Source organism: Chenopodium album, chromosome 24 (genome assembly GCF_948465745.1).
Source record: "Chenopodium album chromosome 24, dcCheAlbu1.1, whole genome shotgun sequence".
Taxonomy (NCBI): domain Eukaryota; kingdom Viridiplantae; phylum Streptophyta; class Magnoliopsida; order Caryophyllales; family Amaranthaceae; genus Chenopodium; species Chenopodium album.
In genome coordinates, this window is record NC_137857.1 from 6,639,031 (window position 1) to 6,656,167 (window position 17,137).

Here is a 17,137-nt window from a genome sequence, read left to right on the forward strand (position 1 = left end):
GAACTGAACTGATTGGAGCTGAACTTAACTGAATTATCTTTTAACATGCAGACCATATTCATTACATTATTTACATACCTTAAAAAAATGAAGTCCATCTTTAAAGCGTATGTTAAATTTTTCTCTATCTCTCGTTCTAAACAGTCATATATACTTTGGACATGTTCTGTACTTCGTATTTTATAAGTGAGGACCCATACAAATAGTATAACAATGCACAAAATTTCATTCCCCTCAAAAAACAACTACTAATTTAATAAACATTCCAACAGAATTTGGAGTCAAAGTCACAATTTTATATTGAAATATGACATTTTCAAATGGAGTTGGATATGTTATCGGTTAGCTTTCATAGAATTTTAGGTGTGGGTCAGTCAACTAATAATAAGATAAATCTATCTTTGCTTACAAATTTGGAGATAAAATTTCTGAAGGTCAAAACCAAGATGACAATGACATCTTAAACAAATATTGTTGTCTCTAAATATTCTCTTACTATTACGTTATTACGTACTTACAATTAATTTATTAATTCGTAATTTTCTTGATGTGAGGTGCAACAATGTATAACACATTTAAAAAATACCGAGTCAAAATTTTAATACGGAGTACTATATACTTATGTGTTTCTTTTATACATTAGCCTTTTCTCTTTTGTGTTTCTTTTAGTTTGAAATATTCAATCCAATGTAAATGATATCTTAGAAAATTGAATTGATATTATTTGAATTTGTGTATTCATTTTATATGAGCTATATTTGTGTCTCACGAAATAGAAGCCAATTAGGTTGTGTTGAGAATTTTATGAACAATTACCTAATTCACGAAAGATAAAATATGTAACAATTGAACTCTTTACTATTTTTAATGTTAGCTAGCTAAATACTTTAAATGCGCAAAATTCTTAACATGGAATATATCCAATTGGTAAAGATAAATATTTTGTTAGCAAAACACCAAAACCAAAAGTTGAAAGTTATAAGGAGCAAGTATTGAGAATTTGATAGTTGCGGTAAAAAAAAAAAAAAAAAAAAAAAAAAAAACCTAATATATTATAAGACTGAATGAGTACGTATAAAAAAAGAGTTCAACCAATTCCTTGATGGAGGACACTTGACATGGATGTCTACACTTTCTTTCCCGTCAATAATCACCCCTATCAACTAATCACTTAACATGCATTTCAAGGCTAATAATCTTCAATTAAGCATTAATATAACAATAATAAGGAAACCTAAAGTTTCACCATTCATTTAATTTGCCTTAGCTTGAAGAAACCTTAAATTGATGTGGATAGAAACTCATTATTTACTCACCAATCTTCTCATCATCGTACTAATGATTACTAGCTAGCTCTATTATATTACTATTCTTGTCATCATTACTACCGTTTTATGACATTTTATAGTGAAAATAGCCACTCTTCTTATAGATAATCTATGTGAAAAAAAAAAAGTCACTTATTACAAATCACTTTTATATTTAACCAAACAATTTTAATTCATGAGTAAAACTTCATAGGTGTTGCAACTTTTTGAGAAGCAATAATTATTTCAACATTTAATTTTACCAAACAAGCATTATATATTTATATCAACTAGCTACCTCCAATCCACATTCCTTACAAAATTTCAAGTTGTTTATCATGAGAAGAAAAAAACAAACCAAAAAAACATTAAAGTAAAATCAAGCTAAGTCCTTACTTATGCAGGATTTGAGGATTATAATTATTAACTTTTAATACACGAATTATTTAAAATTACACTTACATATATAGCTTATATATGCGCGCATCACATGTGCTTGTTAGAGCTCTTACTAATGCTTTTAAAATCCCTCTCATAATCCTAGAGTAATATAGGTTTTGTGGGGAAAGATAAACCAAAAAATTGAAATTCCAAGCTTTTTAATAAGACATTGAGTAATATTGTGACAATAAGATTTGCTAAAATTGTACTGCAAATCATGAGATCGTGCCTAGTGACAAGCTTTTTATTAAGATATTGGGTTAGTTTGACTTTTCTAGACTTCTCCATGTAATTAACGTTATACTATTGTCCACGCCTTAAAAACAAGAATAGAATAATGATGATAATTTTGGACCGACTTGTGGGCATTAAACTAAATTTTCCATACTTTATTTTCATGTTCATCGTGCCAATAATTCTTATTGAATCATACTAATGATTTAAAAATTAAGTCTTACAGACCAAAATAATTGTATTTTTCTTTTGAAGAAACACAGAATAATTGTGTTTCTTAATAGCTCTTTTTAAACAATATTTTTTCTTTTAATAGCAACATAATTACATAAATCATGAAAATGATCAAGAATCCAAGAGTTAATCAATAGAAAGAGAGTTCATTTTTAATTGATAGGAATCAAGAAAAAAAAACAATTTCAATTGTAGAAGGCTTCGTTTGGCATCACTGTGGTTTTCTGTTTTTTGGTTTTTTGTTTTTCAAAATCATATAATATATGTCATATAATGGTTCAAAAATTAGTCAAACTTATCAAAATCATGATAATTTTGAAAACTGACAACAGAAAAGTGGAAACACCTTTTTCTTGTTTCCTGTTTTTGGTTTTTGGTTTTCAAAAAAACTGAAAACAAAAAACAATGCCAAACAAGCCCTTCCTTTTTCTTTTTTCGTTTTTGTCCTTTTGAGATACTTTAGAGGTGTATGGGTATCTTCTATGGTAAAATAAATGTCATTCTATTTTTGTTTGATTAATCGGCATGATTATATTTAAAAATTAATGCACGCAACCATGCATATATATAGGGCTAGTGTAATAATTGAATGATAAGTTGGTGTATGTAAGAAAGGGTTAAAAAAAATGTATTTACCTCATTAAAAAAAAAATAGTAAGATGAAAAAGAACGAGATAATTAATAACACAAATAATAAATTAATGTGTGATAAAGGATTGTGTTTTGATCATTACAAAATTGCTCCTAATATTTGCAAACTAAGTTAGCGCCTAAAAGTTTCTTTAAGAGCTCTTGATTAAGTTAGATATGATCTTAATTCTTAGGTCTACCAAAACAACAAGCATATTCAACTACCGCAACAATTTTAAGGCCCCCAAAAGACTCTCATTCATTTCATTCCTTGATACACAATTATGACGAGATATAAGCACCAACAAGTGTCATGTAGGGTACTCTATAGAGCTGAAGTATTTACAACAATGACCATCGAAAAATCAAAATTGTACATACACTCTCTCTGTTCTTTTTTGCGTATCTCATTTGACCTGTGTATAAGAAAAAGCATACCATTGGAAATTTATGTTAGATTTGTCCCAATTGTGATGGTGTGTTCTATTCATTCATTTTCAATTACTAGTATTTATTATTTAAACTTATTGTATTTTATATGAACTTATCTAAACTTAATTACGTCCGGTGCTGTTCACCTTATTTCCACTTATTTCAGGAAAAATAAGTTCAGATAAGGGTAATAAGTTCTGATAAGATAAGTACAGGAAAAATAAGTTCTGATAAGTTGTTCCTCAATTCATATCATTCATAATTTACAGTAAAAAGTGTAGATTTTAACTATTCAAATTCGAACATGTAACTTTAAGTTCTAACATTATATGCCTAGCTTACCACTAAATTATGTCATATTTATTTTGTGTTAACTTTTGAAAAGGAAAAAAAATTATAGTTAAGAAAAGATCATTGAGTGAGCCATGATGAATCGAATGTACAAATTATGATTCCAGTTTTGACTCGAGGCAGCATTGTCCGAGTTTAGATACTTGATGTTGTTTTTCAAAAATTGCACCAAAAATTATATGTGGTATTTAAAAATTCAAATAGGACAAATAATAAAGACGAAAGAAGTATAATCAAATAATCAATCAACTTCAAAAATTTATGAAATACTCCATATACCATTAATGAATAGTTTGAATTATTTTATACAGTAATTCTACAAGCAAATGTCCAAATATGAACTTTGTCATAAATTTTCAAATTTATACCATTTGAATCATATATTTAATGTTAATAAAATTTGTTATGTATTTGATCATGTATTTGATCGGTTATGAAGGTAACAAAAAATAATTTATAATGTGTATTCATTGCCTATTAAAGAATTAAATTACACTATTCTTCAAATATATCATATAATTGGCTGGTGTGAACAAACAATAAGTTTGCACAAATTGGTAATGTTATTCATTTGTTTTTTAAGTGAGAGGTTGTATTAGAGTCTTGATCAACCTTGTTTATTATGTAATCAAGAAAAACATATTTATTTAAAATCTTATTAGAGAAGAGGCGAGTACCATAATGATGTTGCATTTCTTTGTCTTGATTTTGGAAATAGTATTAATAAAATTAAAATTGATATCGATTTAGATAAAAGAAAAAGGGATTGGAGTTTGAGCATTATTAGAAAGATTTAAAACATATAGAATTCTCGCTAACTCGTGTTCAAATTTTAGACATACGTAGTAACGTAGTATACCAAGTACTTGAGCAATACACTTAAATTAAGCAACTAACCAAACACCAAGGTAGTTGGTAGATTTTGCATTTATATTTCTATTTCTATTCATTTTCCTAATTATATTCTACTCTTTTCTTCTTCTTCTTTTTTTTTTTTTTTTAATTTTCAATTAAATAATAAATTTCATGAGTAGTTTTGTTTTTCCTAAGTATATTGTGCAAGAGAAGATGATAGGATATAACCTAATTAATCATCTTAATACCTCAAAGGCGTAATCTAAATGTATTAGATAATGCATCTCCATCAAACTAGCTAGCTCCTTACTCAGTAATTCATAGATATACATATACTTAAATGACAAATATCTTCCTATTATAGTAAAACAATACGGAGTATGTTTGTTAAATGAGACAAAACTTACCTTTCTTTTTACATAAATGCATAAAATTAAATTAGAAACCAAGAAAGCTATCATATATAACTATTATAAAATTGGTGTACCCACACATTTATGATAAAAATATACCCAAAATTTTTTAATTATTAGAAAGTCAGTTAGGCTATGGTTTCTTCACCTGATTTAAACTAAATTGAAATAATTTTTACTAATCAAATTGATGAATTTATTGACAATTATTTTATCATTTTAACTAATGTCAGAATTTATTTTTTAATTTATGAAAAAGGAGTTAGGCCAGTTAGTGCATGAGTAGTATGCAAAACCTAAAATTCAACACACTTAAAAAAAAAAAAAAAAAAAAAAAAAGCGTAGTTCACTAGCTCTCCAAATACTTCAATCATAATTGCACTACGAGTGCATTCTATTCACTCATTCACTATTTTGAATTTAAAATTATTCACGAAATGTTACTTAATTTTAAATGAGTGTAAATATATATATTTTTTGAATTAAAAAAAAAACGTCACGCATAAACCTATTTTTGCACTCTCGTTGATACTGCTACGTGATGATACACCAGAATGTATGCGGAATAGTTACCAAACCCAAAATAAACATTTTATTATAGGAAGTTTCCAAATTTACAAAGATGAAAATAAACACTTGTATTAAACATCATCAAGGTGGCGCGAAATTAACGACCAACTCCTATTTCAACGGCCCCTCTCTCTCTCCTTTTCACTTTCTCTCTCTAAAAAACTTGAAAATTCCGTTTTTCCTCTTTTCCTTCTTCTTCTTCTCAACTGCTTTCTCTCTCTACTTTCTCTCTCTAATTCTCCATTGATTTACATCGATCATTTCACTAATTAATCACTTCATTCAATCCTCAAACACTTTCAAAATACTAATTTTCATCCAAAATTCCCCAATTTTTCGCCAATCGAGGAAATTCCTGCTTCAATTCAAAGTTTTTCGTGCCGAATCTCCGATTTGATTGATTTTTTGAGGTAAGATACATTTATTTTTGTTAATTAGGGTTTCTGATATTCATTTGATCGATTTTTTTATTATAATTAATTTAAATTACGGCGAAATTAGGATGCCCTCCTCGCCGAGAGGAATTTAGTAAGGGGGAGTTTTGGCGTGTTTCATTCTTATAAAATGTATGCAAATTTCGGTGTCCTGTAAACGAGGGACATGAACCTGCAAAAATCAGAAACTCCATGATTTATATGAATATTATTGAATTATTTCACGGAGAAAAAGCCAGAAATATTGAAAAGTTTAATAATAATTGAAACTTTGTTTTTTAATTTGGCGCAAAATCTTCCGTGTAGAGTGCATTGAATTTCGCTCCAAATTCTGGAAATCACAAGTCTCACCAAGGTCAAAACTTATTTTATTCATTATTTTCTATTTTTTCGCCTGGAAATTTTTGTCAGAATCATAAAGTTTGGGGAACATAATTTAGTATAGGAGTAATTACTAAATAGTACTACTCGCCTTACTTAAGTCCATTAAAAATTTCTATTGTACAATCGGGTGCAACACTTGTGTATTGTGTCGTACGAGTATTTAATATCCACCCGGGGTGAATTATCTCTAGGTACACCCTAGACGGTTACACCTAAACCAACTTTTATGATGTCTAATAATGCACGCCTGTTGTGTACAAGTTATATTATCCCAGGCGAGTTTAGCTTTAGATTACACCTTATACCTAAATCGGGCTGTATTAATTTTGGCGATTGTTCTTTAAGAAACAGACTTTTATGTGTTTTGAGATGATTAGAACTTATGTAAGAGTGATATTTAATATCTAATACACCTGTTGTGTACAAGTTTTTTCCGCGATAAAAGTAGGCTATTACGGTGAACTTTATGGGGATGAACAATGATCTCGAAGGCACGTAAAGCTCCATCTATGTCTCCGTCTTCCATATCCCTAAACAGTGAACCCATGTTCCCATATAAATTGGGCTAGTAAAATAGGAGTTGAATTTTTTTTGCCCCAACTTTGTAGAGTTAATGACAAGCAGAAACAGTTAATGCTTGTGATTAATCTCAAGAAATTCACTGCTAATCCCTATAAAGTCTTGTAAATTGGGAGTTTTCCTATTATTTTAACCTTTTAAACTAGGGAGATTAGTTGTCTTCATCAGATTACTTGAAAGGAACAAACTACTATTTTTAATAGTGACATTATTTTTTTACCTTAATATGTTAGGAGTAATCAAGAAATGATCATTTCTCTACCATAATTGTTACTTCCCACAACAAAAAAGGAATTAGCTTTATCCCTAAATATAGTTGATTGTGACAGATTATTAGATATAGTGAAACATTATTTACCCATCAAGAAATGATTATTACCCCACGATTTTCATTTTAAGTTACTTGTATCTGGTCTTTTACACTTCGACATGGGTTTAGACACCTGACACTAATTTGTCATTTGGACACATACTCGAGTTAGGCACGGGTGTTAGGAGTCCGAGTAACATAGATCTCCACCCGGATTATAATATTAATACCCACAAAGAAGTCCTTGACAACAAACAAGCTGTAATTGCTGCATTTGGAAGTTTAATCTCATTATCAATGAATTCCCTTTCATAAAATTTGGAGGGAAGGGAGACAGGAACAGGACAGGGTAGATTTGTAAGTTGCAAGAAGGAGGAGGAGAGAGAAAGAATCCTAAATAGGCCAGCCTACCCGACCATGGCACTCCCGTGAGAGTGACAAAAGCCATTGCCCCCTCTAGTGTGGTCACTCCATCAGCAAGAAAAAGGGTAAATCAACACTTGTCTTATCCTACGCACCTCACCCGTGTTAACCTACACCACACCACTCTTTCTAGCTTCACTCCATCACCCTTCTTCCTCTCTTCTTTACGGTCCCCCCCTTCACCCTTTCTCTCTCCTAGCTATCCCTCTAATTGTAGGGGTACCCTTAAAGCAGATGACCGTTAATGCCCAACAATTCTTCAATATCAATAATCTGCCCTGTAATTTAAAGACACCCCTTTAATTTACAGGGTCCTTTGATCATCCTCACATGGTCTGATCTGTACAATTCATAATCAATTAGATCTGGGTTTCTACCAATAAAGATGTAATCTTTTTGATAAATTTCTTATTATTCTGTTTTTCTTATTCATCATCCTATCTGTTTAGAATCTTGCTTTAATCTTATATTTTTTGTGGATTTTTTTTTTTTTTTTGTTGTTCTGAATTTATGGCAGATTTTGACACCCCAGAAAGGATCTTCTTCTTATGGTTGGAGCGTGAATGTGGGATAATATATATGAAAGCTTGCAATATATTATTATTATGTACTACATTTGATAAAAAGTTCACCAATGTCGTCTAATTTGGATAGTTTGGATGGATGTATTTGACGCCGTGCGAGAATTTCGTAAAGATTTAGCTGTGGATACCGCAAGAAGACCACTGGTTCCGGCTGAAAAGTACAATGGAATTGCCACCGGTACCGCCACACGCCGGTCCCGGACCAGAGAAGTTAGCTCAAGATACAAATCACCAACACCGCCAACCAATTCGAGGCGATGTCCATCACCAAACCTTGCTAGGAATGCTAATGCATCATTGCCATCACCCCAATTGGGTGGTGGTTCTAAGAGAGCTGTGTCTGCTGAGAGGAAAAGGTCATCCACCCCTACATCAGTGTCTCGGCCTTCGACTCCGGTTTCGGATACATCAGCAGAGTCACAGATATCTGCTAAAAAGATGATTAGCAGTAGGTTGCCTGAGGTGTTATGGCCTTCCACAATGCGTAGTCTTAGTGTTTCATTTCAATCTGATATTATTTCAATACCTGTTAGTAAGAAGGAGAAAGAGAAACCTGTTACACATGCCCTTTCAGATCGTACTTTGAAGTCATCTTCCAATGTAGCACAGAAGCAGGCTGAGGCAGCTGCCTCGCCGAGGAAAGGGACACCGGAGAGGAAGAGGAGTCCATTGAAAGGGAAGAATTCATCTCATCAATCTGAGAATTCGAGACCTGTTGATGGTTCACAATCGCGGTTGATTGATCAGCATAGGTGGCCTAGTAGAACAGGTGGGAAAATGTCTTCTAGTCCTAATATAATGACAAGAAGTGTGGATCTCACTGATAGAATTGCTAAAATTCCGAGTTCTTCGATTCCTGGTATTGGTACACCTTCATTAAGGAGACTGTCAGCTGATGGTATTCCTAGGCCGTTACATAAATCTTCAAGTGATGCTTCAGAGCAGTCAGAATTTGATGATCATGTTGGGTCATTGGGGTTACGGATGAAGTCAGTGGATGATAGTTTACTGAGAATGTCTGCACGACAAAAAGCCAATGGTTTGAATTCGTCAGAAAAGGCGATATCAGCTGCTTCTTCAGTCAGATCTGGGTCACGTCTCCCATCACCTAGTAGGACCTCCATTTCCAAAGTCACGCCGAGTCCATCCAAAACGAGACCGTCTACTCCTACACAATCTAGGGGGGCAAGTCCGTCGAGGATTAGACCGTCTAGCCCCACCAGACAACCCAGTAGTACAACTTCAGTGCTTAGTTTTGTTGCTGATATTAAGAAAGGCAAGAAAACTAACCAATTAGAAGAGGCTCATCAGCTGCGCTTGTTTTACAATAGACATTTGCAGTGGAGATTTGCTAATGCTCGAGCTGAGGCTGCTCTGTATATTCAGAAAATTACTGCAGAGGTAGAATTTAAATGTTTATTATTTACCCAAAACTATGTTAAACTTGTTCTTTCAACCATTAGTTTTGTAGTTGTTTGATAATTGAAAGATTACTTTGTTAATCATTTAATACAAAGTAGATCTTTAGGCAATTTAAATGCATATCTTTTGAAACACATAGTTGAGCTATAGAATATATGAGTGATTAGTTTGATAAGAAGTAGGATATTAGTGATTGGCTGCTCTGTAGGATATGTGATTAGTGACTGTTGCAAAATGCAGGAGATTGAGATTAATGGTTCGGAATATCTAGTTAATTGGGGAAGAAATAGGGTATGTTATGGACTTATGGTGATTATCTTGATTCAACAAAGCTCTAAAAATAGTATCTACATTTTTCTCTTAATTGCAAAATTTTGAAAGTTCTTTCTCTGAAAGTGAAGCAACCCTGATAATGTTTGTTATTCTTGCTTTTCATTTTCATTGTACTAATTAATTTTGGTATTGCAGCAAACACTTTATAATGTCTGGGAAACAAATTTGGAACTGTGGGATTCCGTCATAAGGAAGCGTATTGATCTTCAGCAGCTGAATCTGGAGCTAAAGCTGAATTCAGTGCTGAGTGAGCAAGTAAGTTTTGCTTGAGACTTCAAACTTAATTTAGCAAATTCATTCTAATCTTTCTATGTGCGATATGATCAGATGGATTTTACATGATTTCTATGGTTCATGAGTGAGTAATTGATGCTTCGAATCATTCGGCTTGCTCCACTTAGAATTTGCAGCTACATCTATAAAATATTAAGCAAAATAGAAATAAGCTCAGGAAATTTTTTAAATAAACTATATATATTCTAACAAAATATATTCTCAGTTCTCACCTGCCCTAGTACTTTCAAAGCTCAATTTTTACCATTAGTTTTTCAATAGAAAGAGGGGGTATATTTTGTTTGTAAATTTCTGTTTCTATTTGGGTCACTATGATGCTAATTTCTCTTTTAAAATTTTTGTAACGATTAAATTTCAGATGGCGTATCTAGAAGATTGGGCTTTAGTTGAGAGAGACCATTCTACATCTTTAAATGGAGCAATCAAAGATCTTGAGTCTTGCACTCTTCGGCTTCCAGTTACTGGAGGGGCAAAAGTAAGGCAGCTTTAAAAGCTTTTTAAAAAATAAAACTCTTTGCTTCTGTTAAATCATGGGTTCGGGTGAATAATCAAATTTTGTAATTTTACAGGCTGATATTGATTCTTTGAAGTCTTCAATCAGCTCTGCTGTGGATGTGATGCAGGCAATGGGTTCCTCTGTCTGTTCTGTACTATCGAAGGTAAGACAAGGGTCCTGTTCAAGTTTCTTGTCCAATTCGAGTGCACTCATTTATTTCATTTAAAATTGCTTATTTTGGATGCTGATCATTTATTCCTGCTATGGCATAGGCAGACTTATTTTCATGGTATTTGTTTCTGGTTTTAACTGTCTTTCTTTGTTAGTTCTTTGCTGTGTTATACGCTTCAGCTTCCACATGTTTGCCCTCTACGCCTTGTTTGTCTGTGTGAATGTCATCGTGGAAATTTAATTATCTTGAAGTCTATATTTTTGGTTCACTTAGCTCCACCTACTTCCCATGATCAACTATTACACGAATGCTGTTTTTCTCATAAATTTAATGTTTTAGAAATGTCTGCGTGCTTCATACTGTCTTTTTGCATGCACTTGCGTGAGAGCTATACGAATCAATAGAAAATTTACAATTCCGTTTCCATCAAAATCATTTTTCTAATGGATTACGAGTTTTGCTTAAGGAAGTTGGACTTGCTGCATTCAACGTGAATAGTGGAAATTACAGCAGCTTGTTTTTTTTTTTGGTATCAAATATGTGTTTTGGTTGAGAACTTCGGGAGTTTATATCCTGTCTTTCAAACTAATTTTCCTGAGGGAGAGTTTTTTGCAATCCAACTGGAAAGCTATCCATCTGGAAAGCTTATGTGTGCATCCTTTTAGTTCTTAAATCAAAACAAGTAACCTACTTTTGTCCATGCCTTGCATATCTCAGCTTATCTATTATCTGTCAAAATAACAATTTCCATGTTCCGATGAGCAATAGAACTATAGAAGTGTCACTTTTTTGTGTCTTCTTTTAATTTGCTGCACATCTGAATGCCTGATGTCTTCATGGTAATTTTTGCAAATGGCTGAATCATAAATAGATGCCTGTATAATGTGTTTGCTATCTCACCGCCAAACATTTCATGAGAAATGGAGGTGTACTGTTTAAATTAGTTCTTTCTTCCTTTTTTCGTAAATTTTATCAGCCTAAAATTTTGGATTGCCTCCCTACTGGAATGCTGACTAGCTGCTTTGTTCTTCATATAATGTAGGTTGAAGGAATCAATAGCTTGGTTTCTGAGCTCTCTGATATTGCAGGACAGGGGAGGGCCATGCTTAATGAGTGTGAGGCTTTATCAGCTTCAACGTCCTCCATGCAGGTGAGGATAACGCATATTAATGATATTCTCTTGTTAATAATTTGCAACATCTTAATGATAATATATATTGTACATGAACTTTTCATTGAAAAAGTGAAAATTATTGCTAAATTTCTTTTCCATTCGCATGCATGTAATTATGCTGAAATTTACTAGATTTAATCTTAAATTCTTGGACGACTTCTCTTCATCTTGGTACAAGTACCTTAACCCTGCCATGTCCAGGTCGATCCTTTGGCATATGTGTCGTCTGTGGACATTAAGGTTGATAAGTGTATGTTGATTTGTTCTAGTGGGTCCTCCTGTTTTTATGAGGTTCTGTGGTTCAGTGGATGTTTCTGTTTCTCAGTAGTGTCCTCACTAATCCAACAACTGCCTGGTTTATTTTATGATACTTTGACAATGATTATGCAATTGCATGGTTTATTAAGGGAATTAAGTTGTGTAAGAAACAATTAAAAAGCCCTTAACACGCCTCACCTTTTAATGACAAGGACTGAATACAATCTTGATTGCCTGGCATTCTTTTTTGCGTGTGGGACTTGTATCTTTTGTAGTGAGACTAAGAACGATCTACTTGATCTTATTATGTAAAGCTGGTTGAGCTACTTATTGGATTTTTATTTTGAATTAACCAAGATTAACGACTTGTTTGGTATGCGATTATTAATATTGGTGATGATACTGAGCTTGTATATTAATTGCAACATGTGGCCATGCCAATGTCTATGGTTCTGATTTTATCTCCAAGTTATCTCAAAGTACATGTTTTCTTTATAAATATTGATTACCAGTCATGACTATGTATTTTAGAGGTCGTTTTGATTGGTATAAATATTTATGAATTAAACAGCGTATTGGAGAAGCATTACCATGAACGTTGACTTTTTTTGCAAGATTACATATAAACTTATAATCATTAATGCTTCTTAAACAGACTGTAACTGTCATGCCAAATAGCACTAAAGTGATGCACTAGAATTTTTTTGGCTGTTGAGTGTTGGTCCACTCTCGCCAGCCATGTCAGTTGCAGTAACAACCTATGAACTTTCTATAGAACATCTTTATGTACTTTGTTCTTTTTTTATGTAAAGATCTATCTGTACATCAAATTGGCTGGCTGTCAAATTTTTTTTTTAGAAGATAGTCAAAGTGGAGAGACTGATCATCAAACCCACCGAAAGAACCCGAAAAAGGGGTAAACTTAACTATTATACAGTAGCTTTGATGATTAGATATGTTACACATTGGTTTGGTCTTTTTTGCAACTTTTACAATACTAGGGCAACTAACGCGCGCGATGCGCGCGTCATAGCTAGCCATATCTTGAAGGTTTTTTTGGTTTGGCTTTTAAATCACAAAATTAGTTAAATTAACAATAAGAGAAATTTTTCCTAAAAAAAAAAAACAATAAGAGAAAATATGTAATCAACTATATTTAGGTGGTATAAATGTTCAAGACAACTACCATTTATGAAAGCATAAAAGTACATAAATATTTTAGAGGGTATAGTTGTCTAAACACTATTCATTAAAATAGCATCTACATATTAATGAGGGTATGTATGTAAATACACATTTTGAAGGGTATAATTGTCATTACACTATTCATAAGAGTATGTTTCTACTTTTTATAAGGTAAAGAAAAGATATAAGGTAAAGATATGTTAATCATGCTTCTTGCATTAGCAGCCTCCATTAGTCGTCATCATCATTCCCATTGTCGTCGCTTTTTAACTTTGAAGATCTTTCTTTACTTTCTAATGATGGACCTGTACCTGATGTTTATATCTACTGCTGTAAAACAGGTGAAAGAATACAGTCTGATGACGCAGCTAATACAATCGCAACAAGAACTAAAGAAGACAAGGGAGCCATTATTATGGACATCCTAAACACATTTTTTGGTTACTGCTGTGGTGCTGAAGCTAACAGTTTTTCTACTTTGCCATATTCTCAGGCTCAAAAGTATGTAAATTTTTTTTAGGTCTCTATATTAGGTTTTTTTTTTTTTTTTCTTAATTTATTTTTTTCTATTTATCTAGTGGGAATCATAATTTTTTTTTACTTAATTTTTTCCTTTTTTTTTTTTTTCTGGAAATGAGCTGTTAAGCTCTCTTTTCGCCCTGCATGTAATTTTGTATCACTCGAAAAAAAAAAGAAAAAAATAGGAAAAAAAGGCAAAGAAAATTGCTGAGAAAAGAATATTAACTTAAAAATGAAAGGAATATAGAAAAGTACATGCACAGCGTGTTTCCGAATGCATGAGATTTGGAGCATATAATTTTTATTCAAAGCTGAAGTGTACATTTTACTTGCTTAAAATTCTATTTCATTCTTTATTGTTTCCATATGTTTATACTCAAGGGTATAGAGAACGAATTTGAATCGACTTGACTTTATAGCGGATTTGTTTTTGCTTTCAAACATTCTCTTTGGCTTTATTTCCTAAGGGCATATAATCCATATATAGTACATTCATATTCGGTACATGAGCCGAAAGACTATTGCAATCGAGATTTGATCCAAGGCTTTGAGTATCGCCCACAAACCTACTAAGCTCACATTTGCCATTATGTAGATAGGTTAAAGAGTTTGATGTCTAGATAGATGGTGGAAACTTCATGACAATAAATATTGAGGATTGTCTGTTAAAATGACAAATTATGATGTGCATGTGCCCTTGGAATATGACATTTCATATTTAGGGAGGTGGGTCGAACGCGGAAATATGTTGTCCAATATATTTGTACGTGGATCATGTACAAATTTGGAGGTACATGATTAACAGAATAAGTAGGTCCATAAGTCATGTGATACATCACGTCATTTATATTAGAGGTATTACTTTAGGTGTTCGGGTCGCATTCGGTGAAGTCGGGTCGGGACTAGTTTCAAACTTAAGTCATGCTAAATTATTGTGTCCATGCGAGCAGGTAAGATATCGAGGAAGTTCTAATTTATTTACATTTTTGCCATTTGATAAACATATTTTGTTTATCAAGGAGATAAACTTGTACTTTCTCCAAAATCTCTCTCTTAAAGTTTTTTTTAGAAATTTTATTTTTCCTGGCAAAATCTTATAATGATATGTCAAATCAAGTGTGTATATTAAGTTCAACTGGGGTCATCTTATTTTGTTATGCTAAATTGCTAATCATATGTAGGTTTAAGTATCTTTGGTTCACATTGATTTAGAGGTGATCATGGACCAATCGGCGTATTTTGGGCCAAGCCTTTGGGTCAGACTGGGCCTAACTTTGAGGCGAAAAAGTCGTCGTGTCCAAACTTAGTATTTAAGGCCCAAACCCATTTTTTCGAAATGAATCGGGTCAAATATGCAAGCCCAAAAATTCTGGCAAACCCGGGTTTTTTCTTCAGGCCAGTCTACGTTGAGTTAAGTGGGCTTGTGCTTGACTGAAGCCAGGTTTTGACACTTTTTTTTTTTTTTTTTTTAAATATTATTTATATACAAATACACAATACAAGCTATGTAAATATGTAATTCCTTTGCATTAAAAAAAAATAATCCCCCTTATTCAAAATAAATAAATAAATAAAATAACCCACCCTTTAAATCCCGTTACTAGTTTTCAAATTTTTACACAAATAATAATCAATATCAATAGCTACAAAATAAGTCATTGAAGAACCTATCAAATAAACTATCAATTACGGGTAATGAGCAACAAATACGGGCAAAAATCATTTTTTTACTTCATATTTTAGGTTGAATCTATGACCTTATGACAACATGTCAAATTAGACATACAAGTCACATTAGGGTCACAAATTTTCAATTTTTGTCATATCAAATACGAGCCATGATAGTTCAGTAGGTCACACAAATTTTTTTTTTTTTTTTTTAAAAAAAAAAACAAAATAAAAAACATATTTAAGTTTTTCAAATCACACAAGGGTTTGTTCTCTTAAGCATATGTTCAGTTCGGCCCTGTTCTTTTGAGCTTCTGGGCAGAGCAGAGCAGGGGCAAGCAGAGCAGATTTCAGCAGAGCAAAGCAGAGCAGAGCAGATTTTAGCATTATTTTTATTAATATTAATACAACTATTATTATTATTAATTTTATTATTATTATTGTTATTATTATTATTATTATTATTAATTTTTTTTAATTTTATTTTATTATTATTATTTTTTAATTTTATTATTATTATTACTATTATTATTATTATTAATGTTGTTACTATTTAATTTAACTACTATTACTATCATTATCGCATTGTACTACCATTATTATTAGTAGTATTAGAATTATTTTTTAATTATTATTATTATTATTATTATTATTATTATTATTACTACTACTACTACTACTACTACTACTACTACTACCACCACTATTATTATTACTACTACTACTACTACCACTATTATAATTGATGGGTGAATGAAAACATAAATAGATGTGTACCACGCTAACATATGTTTATACTGAATAGATAAAAGACGATAATGGTTTAAAATATTCAAATTATTACATATTCAAATTATTAAAACATTGTGGTGAATTAACCATCTACTTCCATATGATCTTCATTTTCATCATCTTCACTGCCATCTTGATATTCATTGTCATCACCTTCATTGTCGCTTTCCGAGCGATTAGCCTTCCAAATTCGGCGTGCTATACGATGTCGCACTTTGGCCATACTAACTTTGCGCCATTGTGCATACATAGTTGAATCTGCTACTCCTATACTTGCATCATGTTGAATGATTGGTATGCCAAGCTTATGCATCCCAATAAAATTATGTAGTGTGCAAGTGGCTATAATGATTGACATTTGACTCTTTTGTGACACTTGTGGCATGTTATGTAGTATCCTCCACATTTTTTTTAACTGTCCAAATGAACATTCCACCTTCATTCTTAGCGATGAATGAAGCTTATTAAAATGTTCTTTTAATCCTCTAGGTGGCAGTATTCTAAAATCAGGCATATGTATTCTTACTCCCCCGAAGTATGGCGTCATATATCCAAGAGTATTTGGATATGCCGAGTCCGCCAAATAATATTTTCCTGAAATATATATATTTAAGAGTACTTTACACATAATAAATGAAAATAT

General features: G+C 32.1%; 1 protein-coding gene across 1 annotated transcript; it reads left to right on the forward strand.

The window, feature by feature from the left end:
• The first annotated feature begins 7,690 nt into the window (after nt 1–7,690).
• On the forward strand, nt 7,691–14,399 carry LOC145610363 (AUGMIN subunit 8-like). The gene is made up of 7 exons (XM_081665702.1): nt 7,691–7,984; nt 8,115–9,582; nt 10,072–10,191; nt 10,589–10,705; nt 10,800–10,889; nt 11,941–12,048; nt 13,857–14,399. Exons 2-7 carry the CDS (start codon nt 8,257–8,259, stop codon nt 13,941–13,943), a joined length of 1,848 nt encoding a protein of 615 aa, XP_081521828.1. The 5' UTR covers nt 7,691–7,984; nt 8,115–8,256; the 3' UTR covers nt 13,944–14,399.
• The last annotated feature ends 2,738 nt before the right edge of the window (nt 14,400–17,137 follow it).

Coding starts and splice junctions, on each gene's coding strand:
- LOC145610363 (XM_081665702.1), top strand. CDS start 8,257: ATGGATGTATTTGACGCCGTGCGAGAATTTCGTAAAGATTTAGCTGTG. Junction 10,706..10,799: donor CAGTTACTGGAGGGGCAAAA/GTAAGGCAGCTT, acceptor GTAATTTTACAG/GCTGATATTGATTCTTTGAA. Junction 10,890..11,940: donor TCTGTTCTGTACTATCGAAG/GTAAGACAAGGG, acceptor CATATAATGTAG/GTTGAAGGAATCAATAGCTT.